General features: G+C 35.3%; 1 protein-coding gene across 1 annotated transcript in view; it reads left to right on the top strand.

Annotated features, from left to right (window-relative positions):
- LOC140155048 (serine/threonine-protein kinase SIK1-like) overlaps positions 1-19,144 on the top strand; it is a 43,125-nt gene extending 23,981 nt beyond the window's left edge. Inside the window, 5 exon segments of the mRNA XM_072177731.1 lie at positions 6,708-6,831; positions 7,851-8,080; positions 8,655-8,806; positions 8,808-10,167; positions 10,169-19,144. Of these exon segments, the coding sequence (XP_072033832.1) occupies positions 6,708-6,831; positions 7,851-8,080; positions 8,655-8,806; positions 8,808-10,167; positions 10,169-10,429 (2,127 nt within the window). The 3' untranslated portion in view covers positions 10,430-19,144.
- Positions 19,145-20,805: the final 1,661 nt, after the last annotated feature.

The raw sequence follows: 20,805 nt of genomic DNA, 5'->3' as shown, positions 1-20,805 counted from the left end.
TTGCATTAAAATGTGAAGACCCATATGTTTTTTGGTGAAAATATGCCCAGATTTAAATAGCTAATTTGCATAATTTATGCAGAAATCATCATAAATTGATAGTCGAGCTTGTTAACATATTATCTCAAGATCCGTCAGGAGTATGGTAGCGAAAACTAGTGGGAGGAACTGTACACATTTGCTGATCACCTGATTAGTTTTTGGGAAAAAGTTTAAATTTAGTTGGTAATTTGCATAATTTATGCAGAAATCTTCTACGTACAAAATTGTGAAAATGTGATAAATTCAGCCTTGGAGACAAATTATCTCCAGATCTGATTGGCGTACGGTAGCGGAATCTGGTGGAAAGGAAGATGTCTACTGGTTGTGCACCCGATTAGATTTTCACCGTAAATTGGTAATTTGCATAATTTATGCACACTTTACTCTATTTCTCATGATCCCAGCTAAGAAAAATCAAGATTTTTTTTTTAAATTTTAAAACCAAATTTAAACTTTTTTTACAAACTGTGAAAGCCTCAGGGTCCAGCTTTGTGGTTTGAGAACCGCCCTTGTTTTACTTTTTGCTGTTACCCATTAATCGTGCCAGCATATATAAGTAATTGAGACATGGGGTTCAAAACTGCCTTATTTTCATTTTTCTGGAGTACTCTTCATGGAAAGAGTTGTCAAAAAGCTGTCGACCCACTTGTGACCTTAAATTACATTATATAAAGTATTACATATTTATAATGGGCATTGTATTGAACTGCATTGAATCACTACTGAATCTAGAAAAATTAGCATTGATTTTTGGTTATTTTTAGTAACACAATCCACACAATCGGGCCAAAGAAGGACATTTTAAAATGTTACTTTCGCAGTATAAAATCAATTGTACTATTGCCGAAACACTTAATACATCCCTAGCATACTTGGTAACAGAGTTTTTACAATGCTTTCAAAATTTCTTGTATTTTATTGTTCTCTGCTCTCCAATTTTACAATTAAAATTCTGTTTTATATAATGAAATGACACAATTGCACAAAATATGATTAGTTGAGAAATTTAGATGAAATACAAAAAAAGAAGAAATATAAAAAATCTTCTGTGTTTGGAAATTGATTTTTCCCTTAAATTAGGAAAATAAAATAAGTGGCGGCATTTTTTAAACAGTATCGGTCGGCTTAGTTTATGGGAATCAAAAAAAGTATTTTTCCCATGTCAATACTGTTTGTTTGTAATATTGTAATTGCAATTTTATTGACCAGTTAGACCTGAATAAAGGGTATTTTGATATGCTTTTGTAAAGTGGTACCATTCCTACATTATTAAATTTTTAATAATAGATATTAAATGGATATTTTGAAATAAGAATTAAGAATTACTAAAATGCATAAATAGCAAGTTAAATCACACCCATGTGACGTCCCGGGTGACGCCACCACATTATGTTGATTTCTACATAGATTCAATTGAATATTTGAATATTTGAATCTGTTAGATACAGGTGAGCATTATGCACACACTCCTACACACATTCATCAATCTGCGCTCAAAAGGTTGCGTGTTACTCTGACATAGTATGCTGCATATTGTATGAACACATTCAGCCGTGATTTTCAGACATTTTAAACCACAGTCTTGCATATTGCCCAGACACTTTAAAATATCTAAAATAGTATCATGGTGGACTTGAAACACATTTATTATAATCTGTCCAGTTTCTTTTCACTGCTGTCAATATTCAACCGCCCGCGTTGTCAGATACACCTGAACTTATATTTAAACTGTAAAATGCTGTCATCCTGTTCTCTTATTAAATTCATTGATGTAAATTGTAGGCAATTAATGGCACTTTTCTGAAAGCAATGTTTGTTCTTTGCAATAGTTAAATTGCTGAATTAGTTTGTAAGCTTGCATGGGATATTGACCCAAGACTAATAGGAAGCAGAGGCTTTGACGGAGTCTAGCAATTCGCACAAAGCTGATAGAATGACGCCAATGAAACAGCCTTTGCATAAGCATAGCATACCATTCAGCATGTAGACTTGTTGACAAATCTGTGCTAGCATACTTGGCACTTGCAGTCTTAATTGATAAAACCATTTAGAAACTTACTCAGTATTTAAAGGTGCAAGTCTTGATCTAAGGCTATTCTGGTAAAGAATTGATCCATGTGCGGCAGTATATATACATTGCCCTGTCATTGGAAACAGAATTCTTGTGAAATAATGCCCTGCAAATGAAGCTAATTTTATCACATATAATATATCTATAAAATATATATATCGCTTTGATCCAATGATTTGCAAGATATTTGAAGAATCTATAGTTAGTACCATAACGTGCTATCTGGTCAATTTCAAATATGCAAATTAACACATGTTTGTCACGCTAATATGAAGATATTTTCATAAATCACTGCTAAATTTAAACACATGTACTACCCTACAAGTTAAAATCTATGATCAGTGCATGCGTCATGTTTTTGTTCTTATCTTGTTATCTGAAAAAGCAAAATGCCAACTCTTGTCTTGAGTTCATTTGAATTTGGCAAATAAACATCTGTTAAATGTGTGTCATTGAATACAATTTATTTTAATTTTTGGAATGTCTGAATATTATAGGATGCTTGCAAACAACATGGAATACCAGGTAGGCCATGCAAAACAAATTCAAAAGAGCAAAGTTGCCATCAGTTGCAATGCACACATGCAACCTACTTCCGCTTGCCGCGTGCACGAGCTAGCTTCACTACTCCCATACTAGTCTGTCTATCAGCAAGAATTTGTCCATGGCTGTACCATCCCTACCCCTGTAACATGGTTATACCACAACTAGCTATAGGGAAGGAATGTGACAATAGAAGGGCTGAGGAAGAGACTAGTATCTTCCGATTGCGTCAATGTCCAGTCATGCCACCTCGTCTTGAAAAACTATATCATTTCATCAAATGTTTGTTGCGTCTTTGTTTTCACAAGTATGGGGACTTAATGATGGGAGCATCTAAACTCACACTATAGGTATTTGGCATTTATTTGACATGAGTGACTCGAATTTTGTCATAAAATGAAGCAAACATGTTGGCTATACGATATTGCTAATCCTATTTAGAAATAAAATTTTAACAATGGCAAAAATTCACTACGTATGTGGTGTTTGTTTGTGTGTAGGTGAGAGAACAAATTATGCTTGAAAGTAAAATTAAATCATATCGGACGTTGGTTGACCAAGATAGGTTAAATATACCATGATGTAAATGTGTGCTCTTGGTGTAGATGCACGGATCAATAGGATGATAGTGCAATACAATTAAACTCATCACAGCCCCGCGCAAATACCTGTTTTGAGATGTGAAACCTATGTACGTATGTACTCACGTATGTAGTGCAGTAATAAATGGTTAGGATTATATGTCAATTGATCTTGGCAATCCTGATAAATATTTAACACCCTTTAGTCCCTGATGTGATAGTAGTTTCCGATTTGAAATACGTCAAAGCATTTTGCATTTCTACCTCGACAGAGGTTTGGATAAATTTGACACTCTTAAAAAAAAAAAAAAAATTCAAATTGAAGGTTGACTGTTCATGCTTTTCTGCTAGCTAAATTAAATTAAATCAGACAAGCTGACATGTAATTAATTAATCAATACAAAATGAGATTTTTTTTTGAAGTAGAAAAATGCAGCCCCCTCAATCCATTAGCAAGATTGACTAGCAAGATTATTGCATGGGTGGACTAAGTTGTCCAACCAACCAAGTATACTACTTCTGCCCACAGAAGTATATTGTGGGTTAATGAAGAGGGCCCTGACCCCATCAGGGTTTTTTTTACCTCCATTAAATATTTAAATGTAAAAAAATGAGGGGAAAGAGAAACAAATATTATTTTTCATCTTCTAGAGAAAAAAATTGTGATGAGGAATGGTCTTTTAGAGCTGAAATTGTCAAAATCAGGGTTCTTTCACAGCTCTATGTTGGTAAAATCCAGGGGTCTTTCAGAGCTGCGCAGTCCAAAAACAGAGGTCTTTCCGGGGAGCATACCCAATACCCCATCCCGTATGGTCATTTGTGTTAAGTGCCCCCCCCCCAAGTTAGGGAGTATTCTTTTTAGGTCTGCATGGATTGCAATATGAAACTTAAGAGGGTTTAGTGAGAGATTTGAAACCAAAGGGGTCAATTGGTGAGAAAATGGCGATGGGTGCAACTTTGAGAGTTGTGGGTGATGAACAAGAGCTTAAACTAATTTTACACAAATTGTTAATTTTAACAATTTAAAAAATAAAAAAGGTGATAAATGATTTTCAAATTTGTTTGGAGCAATTTAAAAATGGATCACCGGGTGCATCAAAATGGGGTCATTGGATCAGGGACTTGTTTAAGGATCAATGTGTGTACCCGTTTCTGTAACCCATTTTTGTGAATAGGTCTCTGAAAGCATACTAATTATATTTTAGCAATTGGGAAACTGAAATAATCAAAGCTGCTCAAGAATGTATTTTTGTGGCTGGCAGTGTGGTACCTCTTGGATAGACACAGTCAAGATATTATTCACATTACTGAATGCTAAGAGATGACGTGGAACTAAAATAGTATGGTGCTGCTGGCAACATGTCATTATTCCTCTGCTTTCCCTTGTTCAAGTGGTCAAAACAGAATAGCCAGTACTGACGTAAGTGGGCAGGGTTTCACAATTACCTCTCACAATAATAAAGCTTATTCAACCAATGGAGAAGCTATTATTATTGCTTAATTTGTGCAGGAAAAACAAGCACAACTGCCAAATGCACTTCAGATGTTGTATTTTCTTTCAATTTGGTTTCAATTGAAGCATGCCTGGATGCAATCGTTGGATGTCTTTGAGGAGCGTTGATATGGGGAATAGTTAGTGCAGGTTCTCTTATCAAGACATCAGGGATTTTCTTTTCTTGTTCTTTTCTCCCTATTAGAGACTAGTTTTGTCATGACGCATAATATGCACGGCATGACGTCAATCATTTTAAGGGCATTTGAAGGGTAGCAAGGCATATCCCATGTCTTCACATATATTTACAAAACCTGCTACAAAATAATTCTGAGATAGATTTTTACGTGGATGTCTGAAATTTCTGGCTGCTTAAGATAGGACCCTTTGGTCATATTTATTTCCCCGTAATTTATATGCTCTGCAAGTTTTAAGTGATTGCTGCTGTTACTGACATTGATAATGATGCAATGACTGTTATGGTGGCAGTGATGATAATGGGTACAATGACAGGCAATAGCGACGACAACTATGTTGATGATGTCAATGATGATGTTGATGATGATGTAATGATGATTATGTTGATATGGGAATGATGATGATGAAATAAGGTTATGGTAATGATGATGATGATGATAATCACAACAATGATGATTATGGTAATGATGGTAATGAAGATGATGATGTGGGAATCATGTCGTCGGCAGAGTGCAACACTATCGTAAGTGCAGTGGAATGCAATAGCTGCCATTTGCAACATTTCAGTAAATGTACTTACTTTTAACCATGAATAACACTAGAAAAAACACCCAACTACATTTAAAGGTGATATCTTGGGGTTAGCTTAGTGGCCATCAGGAAAGTATACAGAACATCAACACTTTACAATGAGCATGATGAGGGATTGTGCTGCAAACAATAGGTATTTTACAAAAGGCAGCTATTACATTCTACTCCACTTACGATAGTGTTGCACTCTGCCGACGATGTGATTTCATAGCTCATCAGCTACATGTAATTTCATAGGTAATCCTTATCCATAGAAATTATCATTATCACAGAGACCGCATCATTTGATTATAATGATTGATACACTTTGACTTTATAAAAGTCCCAGGAGTGGTAAATATTAATTGAGCAAAGCGCAATTAAAATGTACCCGGTATGGATTTAAATCAGTGACATAAAGTACAACTACAAGTGTCGGAGGTTGCTTTAGAATTAATTATTTTCATCCCAGGGGCCTCCAGGGTAGTTTTTTGTCATGCAAATTGTCATTTCTACCTGGTTTTCTCCCAGCTCCTTTTACACAATTCAAAGGCTCTTTTATATTCAGATTATGAGGGTAGGATCGCTATTCTTTTTTAAATGCCTAGTGAAAAAAAAACACATTTACAAATGCTTAGGCTATAAAACTTAGATGCCATGGGGCGTACAATTTTTTGAAAGGGGCGTTTATTTCAAGCAAATTTTCTCTGAAAAACTCTCAAATCGGAGCAGGGAGTTGCAGAAAGAAGTTGTACAGGCAATGTTCCTTGTATACAATTTAAGCTTAATGTTAACAACAGATTTAGATATTAGATAAGTCACAAAAGTCCCTATAAATAAATCATCCACCATTTAATTAAATTTATGTTATTGGTCAATTTATGAATTAGCCTTAAAGTGCCAACATTTTCATACAAAATCCCTCATGCTAATTTATAGTGGCACTTCCATTATTAGTTGATCTATTTCTAAAAAGTTTTTGGTGATTTTGACCACCAAATATTGTTGTTTTTGCCTCAATTTTGTCATGGTTACCAATTTTACAGAAAGGGTCCAATATGGTTCATGTCAATTGATGACACCCTTTACCAAGAAGCGCAGGTGGTGATTGATGAGTGTAGTTAAATGTTTTGAGGGGTTTTATATAAATAATGTGATATTATAAAACTCTGCTTACCAATACCATGTACAATTTTGGTTCTTTTTACAGAGTCTTGGTGTAGTACTATATGTCTTAGTGTGTGGAGCATTGCCATTTGATGCCAATACACTACCGCAGCTGAAAGAACGGGTATTAGCTGGGAGGTTTCGTATACCTTACTTTATGTCTACAGGTAAGTGTCATGTGACATAATCAAGCAAATAGGAGTTGCTTGGCAACAAAATCATTTTGATTTTGCCATTTAATGTTCTTGACAATTTTCATATACAATGGTAGATTTGTGTCACCACTGCAATACTCTGTTAAACTGTAAAACCACTTGAAACTAAAATGATGTGTGATAAACTTACATTGTACTATAGTAGGGTGATCGAGAATGTATGTTAAGTGTAGGTACACTATAGACTATAAAGTTTAGTGTCCAACACAATTTTTGTCACCCTTTCACTGAAACTCATATGATAAGTTTTGGTGCTGTTTAGTATTTATTATTTGCAAGTATATGAATATTGATGAGCTTATTTGCATATACATGTAGGCTAAAATTCCAGTAATGGGAGTACAGAATGATTACATTTATACACATCTTCTATAGCTACCCTCATTTCCCACATATGTTGCAATGATGCCACCAACATGCCATATCATTCTTGTCATCTCAGTGTCAACCTCATGGGAGGACACACTTAAAGAAAGCTTACAGAAAACTTATAGCTATAGTGATCAGCAAGTTTGAAATTTAGCAAGCAGCAAGCAAATATATGTAATTTAATTGAGGTTTTTGAAAAAATTGATTTTTTTTTCCTGGAGAGTCCCTGGACCTAGAGACAAATGCTATGATCATTTGTGGTTGATATTTAATATAAATTGACACAATTTCACCCTTAAAAGCATATATTTCAGTCTCATATCCCATTCAAATTGCTCAAAATGATCTATCTCTGAAATGTTTTAACCTTAGCTCCTAACAAGAATATCTTCTGCAAAATAGTGATTAATTAGTCAAAGTAGACATTTTCTCTCGGTTGTGACTTGTGGCGGGCCAATGTTGAGTCATTCATGATAGCTTGTCTGTATTGAAAGCAAACTGACCTTTGAGCAAAGAAAAATGACAGAACTGATGATTGTTCATAATTTGTAATGTATAAAACTGGAGTACATTAATGTAATCAAAATGATTATTTTGAACAGAATGTGAGCATCTAATCCGACGCATGTTGGTATTAGACCCTGCTAAGCGATACTCAGTAGAACAAATCAAGAATCACAAGTGGATGCATATGGATGGAGGCCCTCCTCCTTTGCCTACAAGCTCTTCAACTACAAGCACTGTCGGTATCACAAACCAAGTAGGGGAATACAATGAACAAGCACTCAGACTGATGCAGAGTCTAGGCATCGATGAGCAGAGAACTATGGAGGTAAGGTGTCAGTCTTTGCTAATTGTGCATTTGGTATGGTAAACTAAAACCATGAAGAATAAAATGAACAAGCATTCAGAAAATGAACAAGCATTCAGACTGATACAGAGTCTAGGCATTGATGAGCAGAGAACTATGGGGATAAGGTGTTAGTCTTTGCTAATTATCTGGCATTTGGTATAAACCAAAAAGAATAAAATGAACAAGCAGTCAGACTGTTACAGAGTCTAGACATTGTTGAGCAAAGAACTATCGGGGTACGATATTAGTCTTTGCTAATGCATTTGGTAAGGGAAATCAGGAGGAATACAAAGTATTCAGACGGATGCAGAGTCTAGGCATTGATGAACAGAGAACTATGGAGGTAAGGTGTGTTAGAGGTTAATTACTGTGCATTAGTTGTTTTGAAGATATTGTGAAATATCTAAATGTTGTGCTTTGGAACCGAGGGATACCCTGAGGTCCAAAGCACAATGTTTAAAGCATGCCTGTTTGTATAAATGCTACCTAATAAGTGTAGGCAAACCCGATTTAAATGTTTATTACCATTTATTTTTTGTTTGTTTGTTTGCAGTCACTAAGGAGAGATGCTTATGACCACTTCACAGCCATCTATTATTTATTGGTTGAAAGACTTAAGCTGCACAGATATAGCTTCCCAGGTGATGGACGTGTAGATGCTAGGAATCGCAGACCTAGCTCAGTGGCAGAGCATGCCATTGTATCGTAATCAAATGTTACCACAACAGTGTGTTGTTAATGTGCAGCAACAGCGTAATGTACCTATTGTGCAATCATCACCGCAGACATCCTCACCCATATTAGGGTTTAGACCAGTGCAGCCAGCGCAACAGACTCCTGTGCTGCCAGAACCAGTGCAAACTATAATACAAAGAAAGCACAGTGGAAATCTAATGTCCCCACAGACAGACACAATTGTGTCACCCCATAATTCCTGTGTGTTTAATGAAGGCGATGTTGTAACTGTTCCGCAAACTATTAGCGGCACATTATTGGATCCGTTGCCAAGGATGAGTCTCCACAAGATGAGGTCGGTATCACCCAATCATATGGTGGTGACCTCCATTGATGAGGGCGTGGAGGCAGACTTGCCAGAAAGTGAGTCGGAATATGAGAAGACGCCAACTGACACTTATATGCCTGGTAGAGGGCATAATATTGAAGACAGTTTTGATATTCCTACTATGGAGCCCTCATTAAGTGACTTTGGTATTGAACCACAAGATTTATCTTCTTCTTTTGACTCACAAGAAGAAATGGAAATTGCACAAAGCTTTGCACAGTCCTCAATGGATAGTCCTTCTTCAATGGATAGTCCCCCTGCACTGACAACACATTCTGCATGCAATTCTCCAGATATCACAGCAGCTGCACGGGAGCATATGCTCTCTGGTAGACAAATGGTTCCATTTACGCAAACGCCATTTGCTATTGAAAGATCAAGTAGCCAGTCCCCTGTCAGCTTCAGAGAAGGTCGCAGGGCATCTGATGGACTACTTGCGCACGGTTCACCCGCATTCCGACCAAATAAGAATAATTCACGACCAGTGGGTGTGACTGATTTGAGACTTGAGCAGCAAAATACAATAGATGTAACCAGTAGACCTATTAGTCGGCCTAAGCAGCTTCCATTACATCAGACCTCTTTTACAGGGGCTTCAATTCATGTTACTAGTTCGTCCACTGATGTTGTGACTTTCCCAGCTTATCAAGTAAGCCAGCATGCAGAAGAGGAAGATGCCACATGGCGAAGATTTCCATTACAGGTGCAATCAATATCCAGGCAAACTCGTCTACTTGCAATGAGACAGACCAGGCACACCGAACCATCTGTGTCACCAAGGCATGGAGGTCTTGTTGGCCAGTCTAGCTTTGAAGAAGCAGCTCGTAACGCTAGCGTTAGCAATGCACGTAGCCTACAACAACATCTCATGCATCAGAGACTCATGCAGAAACGTCAGCAACTTCAGAAACAGTCGCAACTCAGCCAGCAATTTCAACGCATGCATCTGGAGAGGCAGGCCAGTTTTGAAGGTCGCCCTCCACCCCGAACCGCGGCGGACTCAGTATAAGCAGGCACAGCAACACCCAGTTCTTCCACAGTATACTCTCGGTGACGAGTCGCCGGTGCGAAGCATGACGCCGCCTCATGAGCCATACACTCAAGGCTCACCATCTCATAGAAGCAGCCGATCGCATGATGTGTTCTGTGAACACGCTTTAACGCAGCAAACTTTTGAAAACACACAGTTTGAAGCCATGGATATGGATACATCCGATAGTGCAGTACAACAGCAACAAACAGGGTTTTCTTTTTCACAGTGTTGAAAAAAAAGGAAAACTGTACATGGTGAACTTCAAGTTGTGTAAATGATCATGTTAAAGCATGTGAACCATCATGCTTATCATCTGTAAGTGCAATAGTGCAAATAGTTTTTTGTGTTTAATTTGGTGCCACTGGTGATGTATTATATCAATCAACTCAACACCGTGTTTTTTTAGTGTTTCTGTGGATAGCTATAAAAACCTGTAGTCAGTACTACAATAAACAATGACTGTGAGCAGCTATAAATATACAAAGACAAATTGAATTGTCTATTTAATAATCATGTACAAAGTGTGGATCACCCAAGACAACCTATTTTATTTGATTTATCAATATTCTTGGGTGTCCAAAGAAATATAAATTATTTTTATGCCAATGTTATTTTTTGGTGTTAGTTGAACAAGTATTGTTTTCATGTTTAAGCAATTCTTCTTACAAACAGCTCAGTGTGTGTATACACAAACACCGCTACAACATGTTGTTGTAGTTTGGTGTAAATAGATAGCGCCCTGTATTTTTGATAGGATACCCCATTGATGTCAGCTGGTTTCTCAAAATAATTAGCGTCAAAAGTTTTTGATAATGTTTACTTGCTGAGCTGCATTTGCATTATGTGTGTCATTGTATAGTGTGTATGTGCGTGTGTGCAAATCCAGATTACATGATTAGATCATGACTGGTGATATGTGATTTTGTTTAAATCTGTATTCAAGTTAACCCTTGTAAAGGTGTGATTGAGTCACAGTATCAATGTGAAGCATGTTCTAAGTTGATGATAACCATGTTAGTATGCCCAAGTTTGAAAACTATCTAGTGTGTCCAGTATTGATCCTTTGCACGTTCATCTCAAAGCGAGGTTCTACCCGCAAAACACTGTTGTGTGTGCGTGATATTGTCAGACGCGTGATTTAATTGCAGCGTACGCTTTGACATGTTGCTAGAAAAACACAAGAAATAAAAATGCACGTTTTGCGCATACGTTTGAAGGGAGAACCTTGTTTTGGTAGCAAGATGCCGGATCTGTGCAAAGGGCGAATAAGGTTGAACTTGACCCGTACCAAAATGCATTGTTTTTCAAGAAAAGATGGAACATACAGGGTGTATGAGATAAGAAAGATAAATGGATGGGGTCTTGTTGCACCTTATGCTGGTCACGCTATAACACATTACACATGTATAACTCCAAATTTATTGTTCCATTGCAAGAAGAATTTCATGTATTTTGAATTACTCAAGGTGACAGAAAATAATTGTAGAATACCCTATGCACCACCATAACTCTAAATATAATCCTAACCATAAATATAACCCTAACCATAAAACACTGGGCATACCACAATTATGTACAATTTTGGAATCTTTTAAAGTGCCTTCTATGGTATGTTTCCATTGCAATAAGAATGTTGTGCACTGTGAATGACACAAGGAGACATATACCACAGAAGGAACTTTGAAGGTTCTTTTCAAATATCAAATATCAGTATCAATGTGCATAATTCTGGTTTACCCTGTATGTATACCCTGTATATTAAGGTTAGGGTTATTGAGTAAGAGGTGTACAGGGTATTCCAGAATTATATTACAATTCTTAATATAAGTTCCTGTTTTTGGAAAGGTTTCACTTAAATGTACAGAAATATGTACAAAACAATTTGCTTAAATGCTCAAATATTGATCAGTAAGCAGAAAAGATCAGTTTGGTCACAATATGTTTTTTGATGAAACAGCTCCCAGTTAGCAGTAGTTTAGAGAATGAATGAAATCTTACAAATGAATCACTAGTATGTTTAATATATGTTGGGGTTATTGTACTCAGTTACATCACAGGTTATCAAGAAGTTGATTCATAAAATTGCCTATTTTCCTTTTCAAAGGTCATCAATGACGTAATTTTTTGTTCTATGTATTATCAGTGATGTGCTTTTCATGGAAACGCCCTGTGAGATATACGTGCTTCACTGAGAAGAACATAAAGAGTAAATTTTTCAGATGAAACTTTGGCTGTATGTAACCTACAAGAGCAATAATTTAATCAAATGTCACAGGTGTCTGTTTATAATAAAGTTTAAAATTATTGTGTAAATTATACTTACACAATTCAGAATGAAGTTCTTAATGTACAATATTATTTTTCGACATTTAGAAAGCTACAGGCATGAATGTTCAGGCATCAAAAACTGCACAATTTATGAGAAGCCATGATCAAAGCTATTCAAAAATCTACAAAAAGGACTTGCCACCCATTTTGTGGAAGCAGATCAGACATGACATATTTATGTAACACTTTCCGAAGAAGTTGAACAATGTGACATTGTTATTTGGCAGACTTCCCTTATAATTTTAGGTTATTTTCATTTATTTATTTAATCAATGGCTCAAACTTCAGCTTTCTTGTAAACCATATGGCAACCTTTTGCATGCTATCAAAGTGTGGTGTGTGGGTGTTGTACTGGGGAAAACTGCAGTAATTGAACTCGTGGGATGTTATGTTTAACCAGTCGCATTCAGCTGTCTATAATTTGTTTTATTTATCTGTGGCACAATCAAGTGAGATAAGTTCGTTTTCTTGCCCATTTTGTTTAAAATATTCTTTTAAAAGAACAGCCAAAAGAAATGTTCAATTTCTTTGTCTTAGATTGAGGTTTGTGGTTGTGAGCAGTATTAAAGACCTGGGCATTCACAATATTATTTTAAAGGCCTGTTTGGAAATGGGAAAAGAAAGGAGCACTGAGATGGTGAAAGGTGAGCAAGTTAGGCAGATCACCTCAGAAGTAGTTCTACCTCAATAGGCTAGCTATTCCAGTTTCAATCCATACACCCCTGTGGGAGACATGAACTTAATCTCCCACATAGTGGGTGTAGATTTTATATGGAGTCACACACCCACTTAGGTAAGTCCATTTGAAATTCACACCACACTACGCTGTATGTGAGATTAAGGTCATGTCTTCCATGGGGTATATGGAGTTCAACTGGAATAGCGCATTCAGACAGTGAAAATGTCCCTACTTCAGTGACCTAATTACTGTGTTTTCTCTCTTACCAACACAAATAGCCACTAGCAGGAGGATCTGCCAAACATGAAATCTGTACAAAATATGTTTGTTACATTTCACAATGGCACTATGAGTTTTGTGGACTGATTGTCAGCTTAAAATTAATTAACAAGTAAAAGAAAGGCACATATTTATTTTCAGTAATTTCAATTACATTTTGATGACAGCTGTATCAAAAATAACTTAATGTGCCTAAGATGAGGCTATGTGGTATCCCTAAATTAAATAGGAAACAATTACAAAAGAGTTTGCATTTTCTTTTTAGCTGTATCTAAAATTAGTTTCATAACATTCAACTCATACAGTATTCACACATTTTTAGAACTGAGTTAATACATTTTGTAGCATTTGAAGTCTAATAATAATAAGACTGGTATTCTAATTCAATATGGAGAAGTTGGCCTGTACTGTTGTCATCAAATTGTAATTATTTGCAAAATACCATAAAATTCTGAAATATAAATGTCATTTCAAATTGTTTCAAAGTTTTTGGTATCTTGCAAAAATGTACATTAATACTTTTCACAAAATGTCTGAAAGTTACGGCGCTTGATTGCAGAGCATATAAAGGTTATAAATGTACATGTAGGTTGTGGAACAAGAGATGCTGATGATGAGGGTGGATATAGTCTAAATATCTACTACCAGTCAGCGGCACTAGCTTTGAAGTTTGGTGTGTTCTGAGTTAGTATAGCATTACTTGGTGCATGTACATACTTTTATGCGCATGATCAATGTGGCGCATATATACGCAAGAAACAACACAAAGTTAACGCAGCACAGGCTGAACTTCAAAGCTACTGCCACTGATTGGAGGTAGTGATATAGACTATAGTAGGTACTCAAAATATAATAAATATGTGTCACCAAGTTTCCATCTTAATACCACATGAACATGAATATAGACTGTACAGGCCAGGGTCACAGATATTTCATTGTCATGATTTCATTATCATTGTCATGATCTTGAAATTATTATTGTGTGACCTGGCAGTTGTTGACCGATGCAGCATCATCATCATGTGAGTAATGATTCAAGTTTTGATCGTAAGGCACATACTTGTAGGTATATTTGATTTGGTTAGTCATAAATTAATGCATGAAATCATTGTAACAATGACTACATTTCATTCATGATCATCTTCACCTGATAAGTAATGGACCCGTAGGATGAGGTGATAGGGGTATAGTTGACATTTTGTAGGACCACATTATTAGCACACTAGAACCTGTGCAGAATGATAATTTCTGTGTGAACACTAACATTATATTGTTACTATGATCATACTTCTATTTGGGAAATAGTGGTCATTTTCTGTGCAAAATCAATGACTGTTTTTTTTATGTTGTAATTATTTATGTAAAGAACTAGATCGATTCAGTTCTTTTATTGAAATAAGCTCTCTTTGCTTTAAAAATCAATCTGAATATATCATTAATTTATTTAATTTATTTGAACTTGTATGATTTTGTTTAAAAAACAAAATCAGTGTGTACTAAATTGAGTTAGTAATTTAACTGCCTTGTTGAATGCTATAAGCTGTATATTTTGAGGCTTTGTTGATATGTAAAGCATGAATACTGGAAATAATTTTATCTGTTCTTTGTAATCTACCTATCTACAGGCACTGTATCAGAACATATGTTTTCACATGGGATTAAAGTGATTTCATCACCAATGCAGATGCCAAGTTATTTCATTTCATTCTTTTCAATTATGTTCTTTCATTGTTTAGCAATGTTTGGTAGCACTGATAACTAGCTAGTATCACTGATCACACAAGAAATACAGGTGTGTTAGCAGTCCAGGTCAGGCATGTAAACTTTTAGTCCCTGGAGATGTATGTAACTGCCAAAGAGGTAGAACTAAAGAGTACCGACTCCACAGTGTTTGGTGTCGCTCATGGAGGGCAAGATACTATACCTCCTAATTATTTCGCAATGCACCTGGCAAACTTTGAGTTAAGGTCTGTAGTGTTTTGCATTCTATAATTGGTTCACCTCAAGTTCAGTAGTGACGTACATGTGTGTATTGCTGGCCACAGTATTGAATCACGCACATAAAGTAAAATGTGCAGAGTGTACACAAATGCATACAAGGGCGGCTTGCTGTGCAACCGCGAAAAACCATTAACATCACTACCCAACTTGAAGTGAACCAATGTATATGTTCAACTGCATGTAACACATGGTGCCAAAAATGCACACTATTAAAGCCCTGCATTCACAAACCTTTGTAATACTCAAGCTTACTAATAATGCCAATTATTGCTCCATTTCGGGCTTTATCTGATAAACAGTAGCGGTACGCTATTTGCCCTCCATGAGCAAGAAAGCAAATGGCAGATTTATCGTAGCGTTACACACAGAGGGGAATTTTAAGTTGGTACTCTTAGGATCTAATCTCTGTAGGTATTGCACATGACAGTACCAAACCATAACCAGTCAATCACTCGCTGTACTTCTATGATTTTGGACGCAATTAAGGTGCAATGGTTTGAGTTACCAAGAGTTGTAGATCTATCTTTCATCCTGTAAGATTTGAGTATTTTATATGTTATTGTGGTTTTATAGTTGTTTCAATTATACTACATTGTATTGTGATAATGTAGGGTTCATTTTAAAAGACAACACTGCAGCTAGTCCGAGGTGTGATGTAAATGTGAATTTTTCCTTTAAAAAACAGCACAACAATGTTAGGTCAACTGAGTATATTTAGTATTCTCATAATGAAACAAGCGGTTTCTAATACACAATGTAAAGAACATATTTATTGCAATGAATTATTATATATTTCCATTGATATGGAAGAAATTTGTGTGTGCAATAGCAAATATGAGCAAGGGCCAGGTCATATTTTATTTAGCTGGTATTGCATAGCAAAATGCTACACATTTTTACAGAATTGTGTTACATGTATATGCAATTTTGAAGTTGTATAACAGTTTTTACAATATAAAAATATATCCTCTGTTTATAGGTCACTTGAACCCGTAAAATGCTATGCAATACTTTTAAACTAAAATATGACCTGGTGAGGGCCAGGTCACAATTTATTGTATTCAAACAAAAAGGGCACTTCCAGAGCATTTCAAGTACACTGTGCAAATGCTAACCATGCAATAAACTTTCATGAAACTTGTATGTGTGGTTGTATGTCAATGTAAACTGGTTTCACAGATAGAGGCTCCTCAAGATCAAACACATGCAAAGTAAACGACAAAAGAATTATCCTTGTACTCTAGCTAATCCTCATATTAGAAGCATATATAAGAATTCATTCGATCATGAAGATTATAAATATTTAAATCTACTTACACTGTCGTACTGATATAATACAATGATTAGTGACCTTAAATTGTCATGACAATTGTAATTTTGATCAATAAAATTTATAAATGCATCACTGTCATACTTGCTTTGGTCACTTTGAGTATTCAGATCAAAGCAAGTTCATTCACACCTTCAAAGTTGCTGGCTCAATACTGCCATGGTGTATTCATATTGATCAGAAACAATGCCATTTGTCTTTGCAATTTGTTCATTCAAAACTGAGCAAAAGTGAGAAATGTAAATGTTTTGTTCAGAATTAAAGTGTTACATAAATAATATAATTTCTATTACATAATGTGATCTGTCTGATAAAGTCATAATAGGGTACATGAAATCAGAGATTTTCATGCTGCCCCAAATAATCAACAACCATAATAGGTCAATATGACCATAGTAGTTCAAAATTAAAGAAGTGTGAAAATGACCATCTCCAGCATCTACTGGCTGTGTTTATGCTAGTTAGCTATGTTTTTTGGTTTTCTTTTTTGTTTTGTTTTTAAGCGTCACTTCCATTTTTATTTCACCTTCATGTTAATTATCACTGAGATTTTGTCATAATCAGATTACTTTCACATTAATCACTTGTATTATTTTATTATCACATTATTTTATTAGCACATAATATATACAAAAACACACAAATCTGAATTGGGTGAATTTTAGGGCATAGTCATTCAACAAATCAGTGATAGTGTGAAATCAAGGAAGCTTATTCCAGGGAAATGTTGGGATTTGAAGGAATCTTTGCTTCCCTAAGAAATTATAAGAAATGTTCGTATATTGGAGTGAAATTTGACTTATCTTCTAGGAATTACACATTTTCCAGCCCTGGCCCCTTTATATTTGAAAAAGTTTTTTTTTTGTAACCTTTCAAACATTAAATTGATGACTCATGGGTACTTGCATGATGTAATCCACCTGAATGCAAACACTCTCTACATGTCAAGTTCAGTGACGTAATACATAATGTAAGCATGGTATTTGTCACTTTTGATATTCACTGGGAAAATTTGAGAAATTACTGGAGAAAGTTCTTGATAATTTCCTTTCGAAATATATTTAAGTACTGTTTTGACCAAATTGGCACCCCCATGAAGATACCGTATGTAATTGAAGCTATTAGGTGGAATTTTCAGTAAAATTGGTGCAATATAAGTTAACAGAATTCACACAATGGTCAAAATCATTGACACTTTGAATAAGGATCATTTCATTTTGATTTTGCTTAAGAGTTTTGTCTTGCTTAAGAATATATGATACACATACAAAACATAATAAAGGGGAGGGGTACTTTGTCAGAGTCAATGTAGGCAGGTCCAAAGAGGGTGCTAATTGGGTTGAATACTGTGTAAATCCAGCTGGGGAATGAAACTGCATAATATAGATGTGACACGGTTTAGGGTAATCTACAGTATGCAAAGTACATTTTACTTCTGCTCAATGTTAAATTAGTTGGGGTATTAGCCTATCAATACCAATGTGTAATGTTATAATTTGATCAGCTCGTAATCGGTGGGAATTGTTAGGTTTTGACCACTACACAGAAAAGTAGATCCAGGTTAAGAGAAATATTGTTGACCTGTCTGGTCTATATTATGTGTGTTAAATAAAGTATAGACAAAGTATAGGACTTAAATGATAATTGTGATACTTCTGGCGAGTTGTCATAAGACAGTTCTCAAAATGAAATATATTGATATTAATCTTTGACGATATATAAGGCCCACCGATTACGAGCTGATCAAACTATACATTTGTCCGACACTTGCAAATATTGCATATCCATCTCTACAAAAAGAAAGTAATAAGTTACATGTAGTACATGTTAAGAGTTTATTTTTGAGTTGTACTTGATGTGAATAATTATTAATGTGAATTAGAAATCAGATAAGTATACTTTTATAATATCCAGCCCAATCTCAGCCAATTAACATACTCAGACATGAAACAACTCAGTAGATATATAGTTTGTCAATTTTCCCTTTTTTTTCAATGTGAGGTTGTAAAGGTATACATTATTATGCATACCATAGGTATGAATTTAATTGAACTGCACACAAACGATAGAGACACAGCAAGTAACAGCAAATAATTTATTTGGCACATTCTTGATACTTACTTAGATTTAATCTAATACTTACTTAGATTTAATCTAAGTTATAGCCATTTGAATGATAAAGGTAGAATTTCAAAAATGACTGAATAACATTAAGTGCACCAACAAAGAACACTGTCACACTTCTATGGGGTGCTGGTAGTAGTAGGCAGTGCAAAAAATGGCCAAATCTGTCAGTCTTTGAAAAATATGCCTTTTGTCATGTAAATGGGCGTGAGAAGTGAAAAATTAAATTGGACCAAGTGTTACGTTTGACATCACAACAAGCAAGGAAATATTGTTCACTCCCAGAAATGATAGATTCAAATGTGAACGTTACTAACCTTAGTCTATATCCAAACAATAGCATTCTAGGTGCCCATCCAAGGTATTTAGTTTACTAATGTGTTTGTAAGATATGAGTGATATTACAAAATTAAAGGCCTTTATGCCACTGTGGTGTGAATTCTTGTTCCAAGTTTATTTAAAAGATGTAGAAAATATGTTGATCATACATTTAGACTGAAACTTGGGCAGGCCCAGTTGATTCATGTTCAGTTTCGAAAGTATTGCAACATTTTTGTGAGAGGTCTCTTGAAAAGCAGCAGCAGTTTATGATACAATATTTGTTAAGTGTGAGAAGTACTTTATTAATTAGAACAGTTCGCACAAAAACTTACTAACTATTTAAATGTTAGTGCTTTTTATGTGAAGCAAATCTGAAAGAATATGCATTTAAACTCTTAACTTTAAATTCTTTTGTGGAATATTGAAGCTATTTTTGTATAAAGGTCTAAATATTTTCATCATGATTTTTAGTAGTGATATTCTAAACTAAATGCAGCTTGTCATACATGTCCCCAAGTAGACTGTGATATGAACACCAATATATAACTTTTGTATTCCTTTTATCAGAATTGTAAAGTGGTTTTATTTCCACGCCACTGTGTTAATGTTCACGCTTTTCTTAGTTAACACAAAATCAAAAATGGGCTTAAAGTTGTATGTAGTGTTGAAGCCTATGTAGAAAACATGGAATTAGTGAAATTAAAAAGAAGCAAAATGTTTGAAATTATAATCAAAATTCAACCACACTTACACAGTAATTACTCCTCAACAATTACTTGCCTATTGTTATATTAAAATCCATAGTTCAGAACTTGATATTTACTATAAAGTATTTTAAAGGCTAATTTGTAAACAATACTGTTCAGTATAAGGTAATTATGTATATGGTCACTTACATGTCAGACTGGCTGACTGATTTGCAGCCAAATCAATCCAGTTAAGGATATTTCATTGTGTGTGTATGATAATTGAATCAATTTGTGTGTGGTATTTCATGCATTGAGGGCTCAGTGCAACACTGACTCATTAAATTAAACGTTGGTACAATTATGGTACAATCATTTTCAGAAATGATTTTATGGACCATACCCCCTGATCAAAATAGTGGGGAGGAATCATCCCTCCCGGGATCTACGCCGATACACCCCAACACAAAGCCTCATTTCCAATTAACACACAAGTTATAAGCCAGTATAATGCCTCATCATGTAGTTATTTAGTTAATGAGTTAATGAGCTTTAACCATGTTTTTCTCAAAGTGTAGATGAGGCAGTATTGCAATGCGCTCCCTTAACATTTAGGTGAAACAGGTGTAAGTCTGAATGCTATAGGTGCAGGGTATAACTTGTGTTTAAAAAAATACACATTCTAGAATAGACATCATGCATTGATTGAGAGTTACAGTTCAAAGTGAATCACAATAGATTGTAAACAAGTTTGAGAAATCTGAAGTGTATAACCCTACACAATGTTTGATCTAAATATCACACTTACCATACCACTGAGGAGAGATCAAAAGGGTCCATTTACTGTGCAGGTATGCTCA

The sequence above is a fragment of the Amphiura filiformis genome, chromosome 6 (genome assembly GCF_039555335.1).
Source record: "Amphiura filiformis chromosome 6, Afil_fr2py, whole genome shotgun sequence".
Classification (NCBI taxonomy): Eukaryota; Metazoa; Echinodermata; class Ophiuroidea; order Amphilepidida; family Amphiuridae; genus Amphiura; species Amphiura filiformis.
The sequence above is the reverse complement of the archived record's forward strand: the minus strand, read 5'-3'. Positions and strand labels throughout refer to the sequence as shown.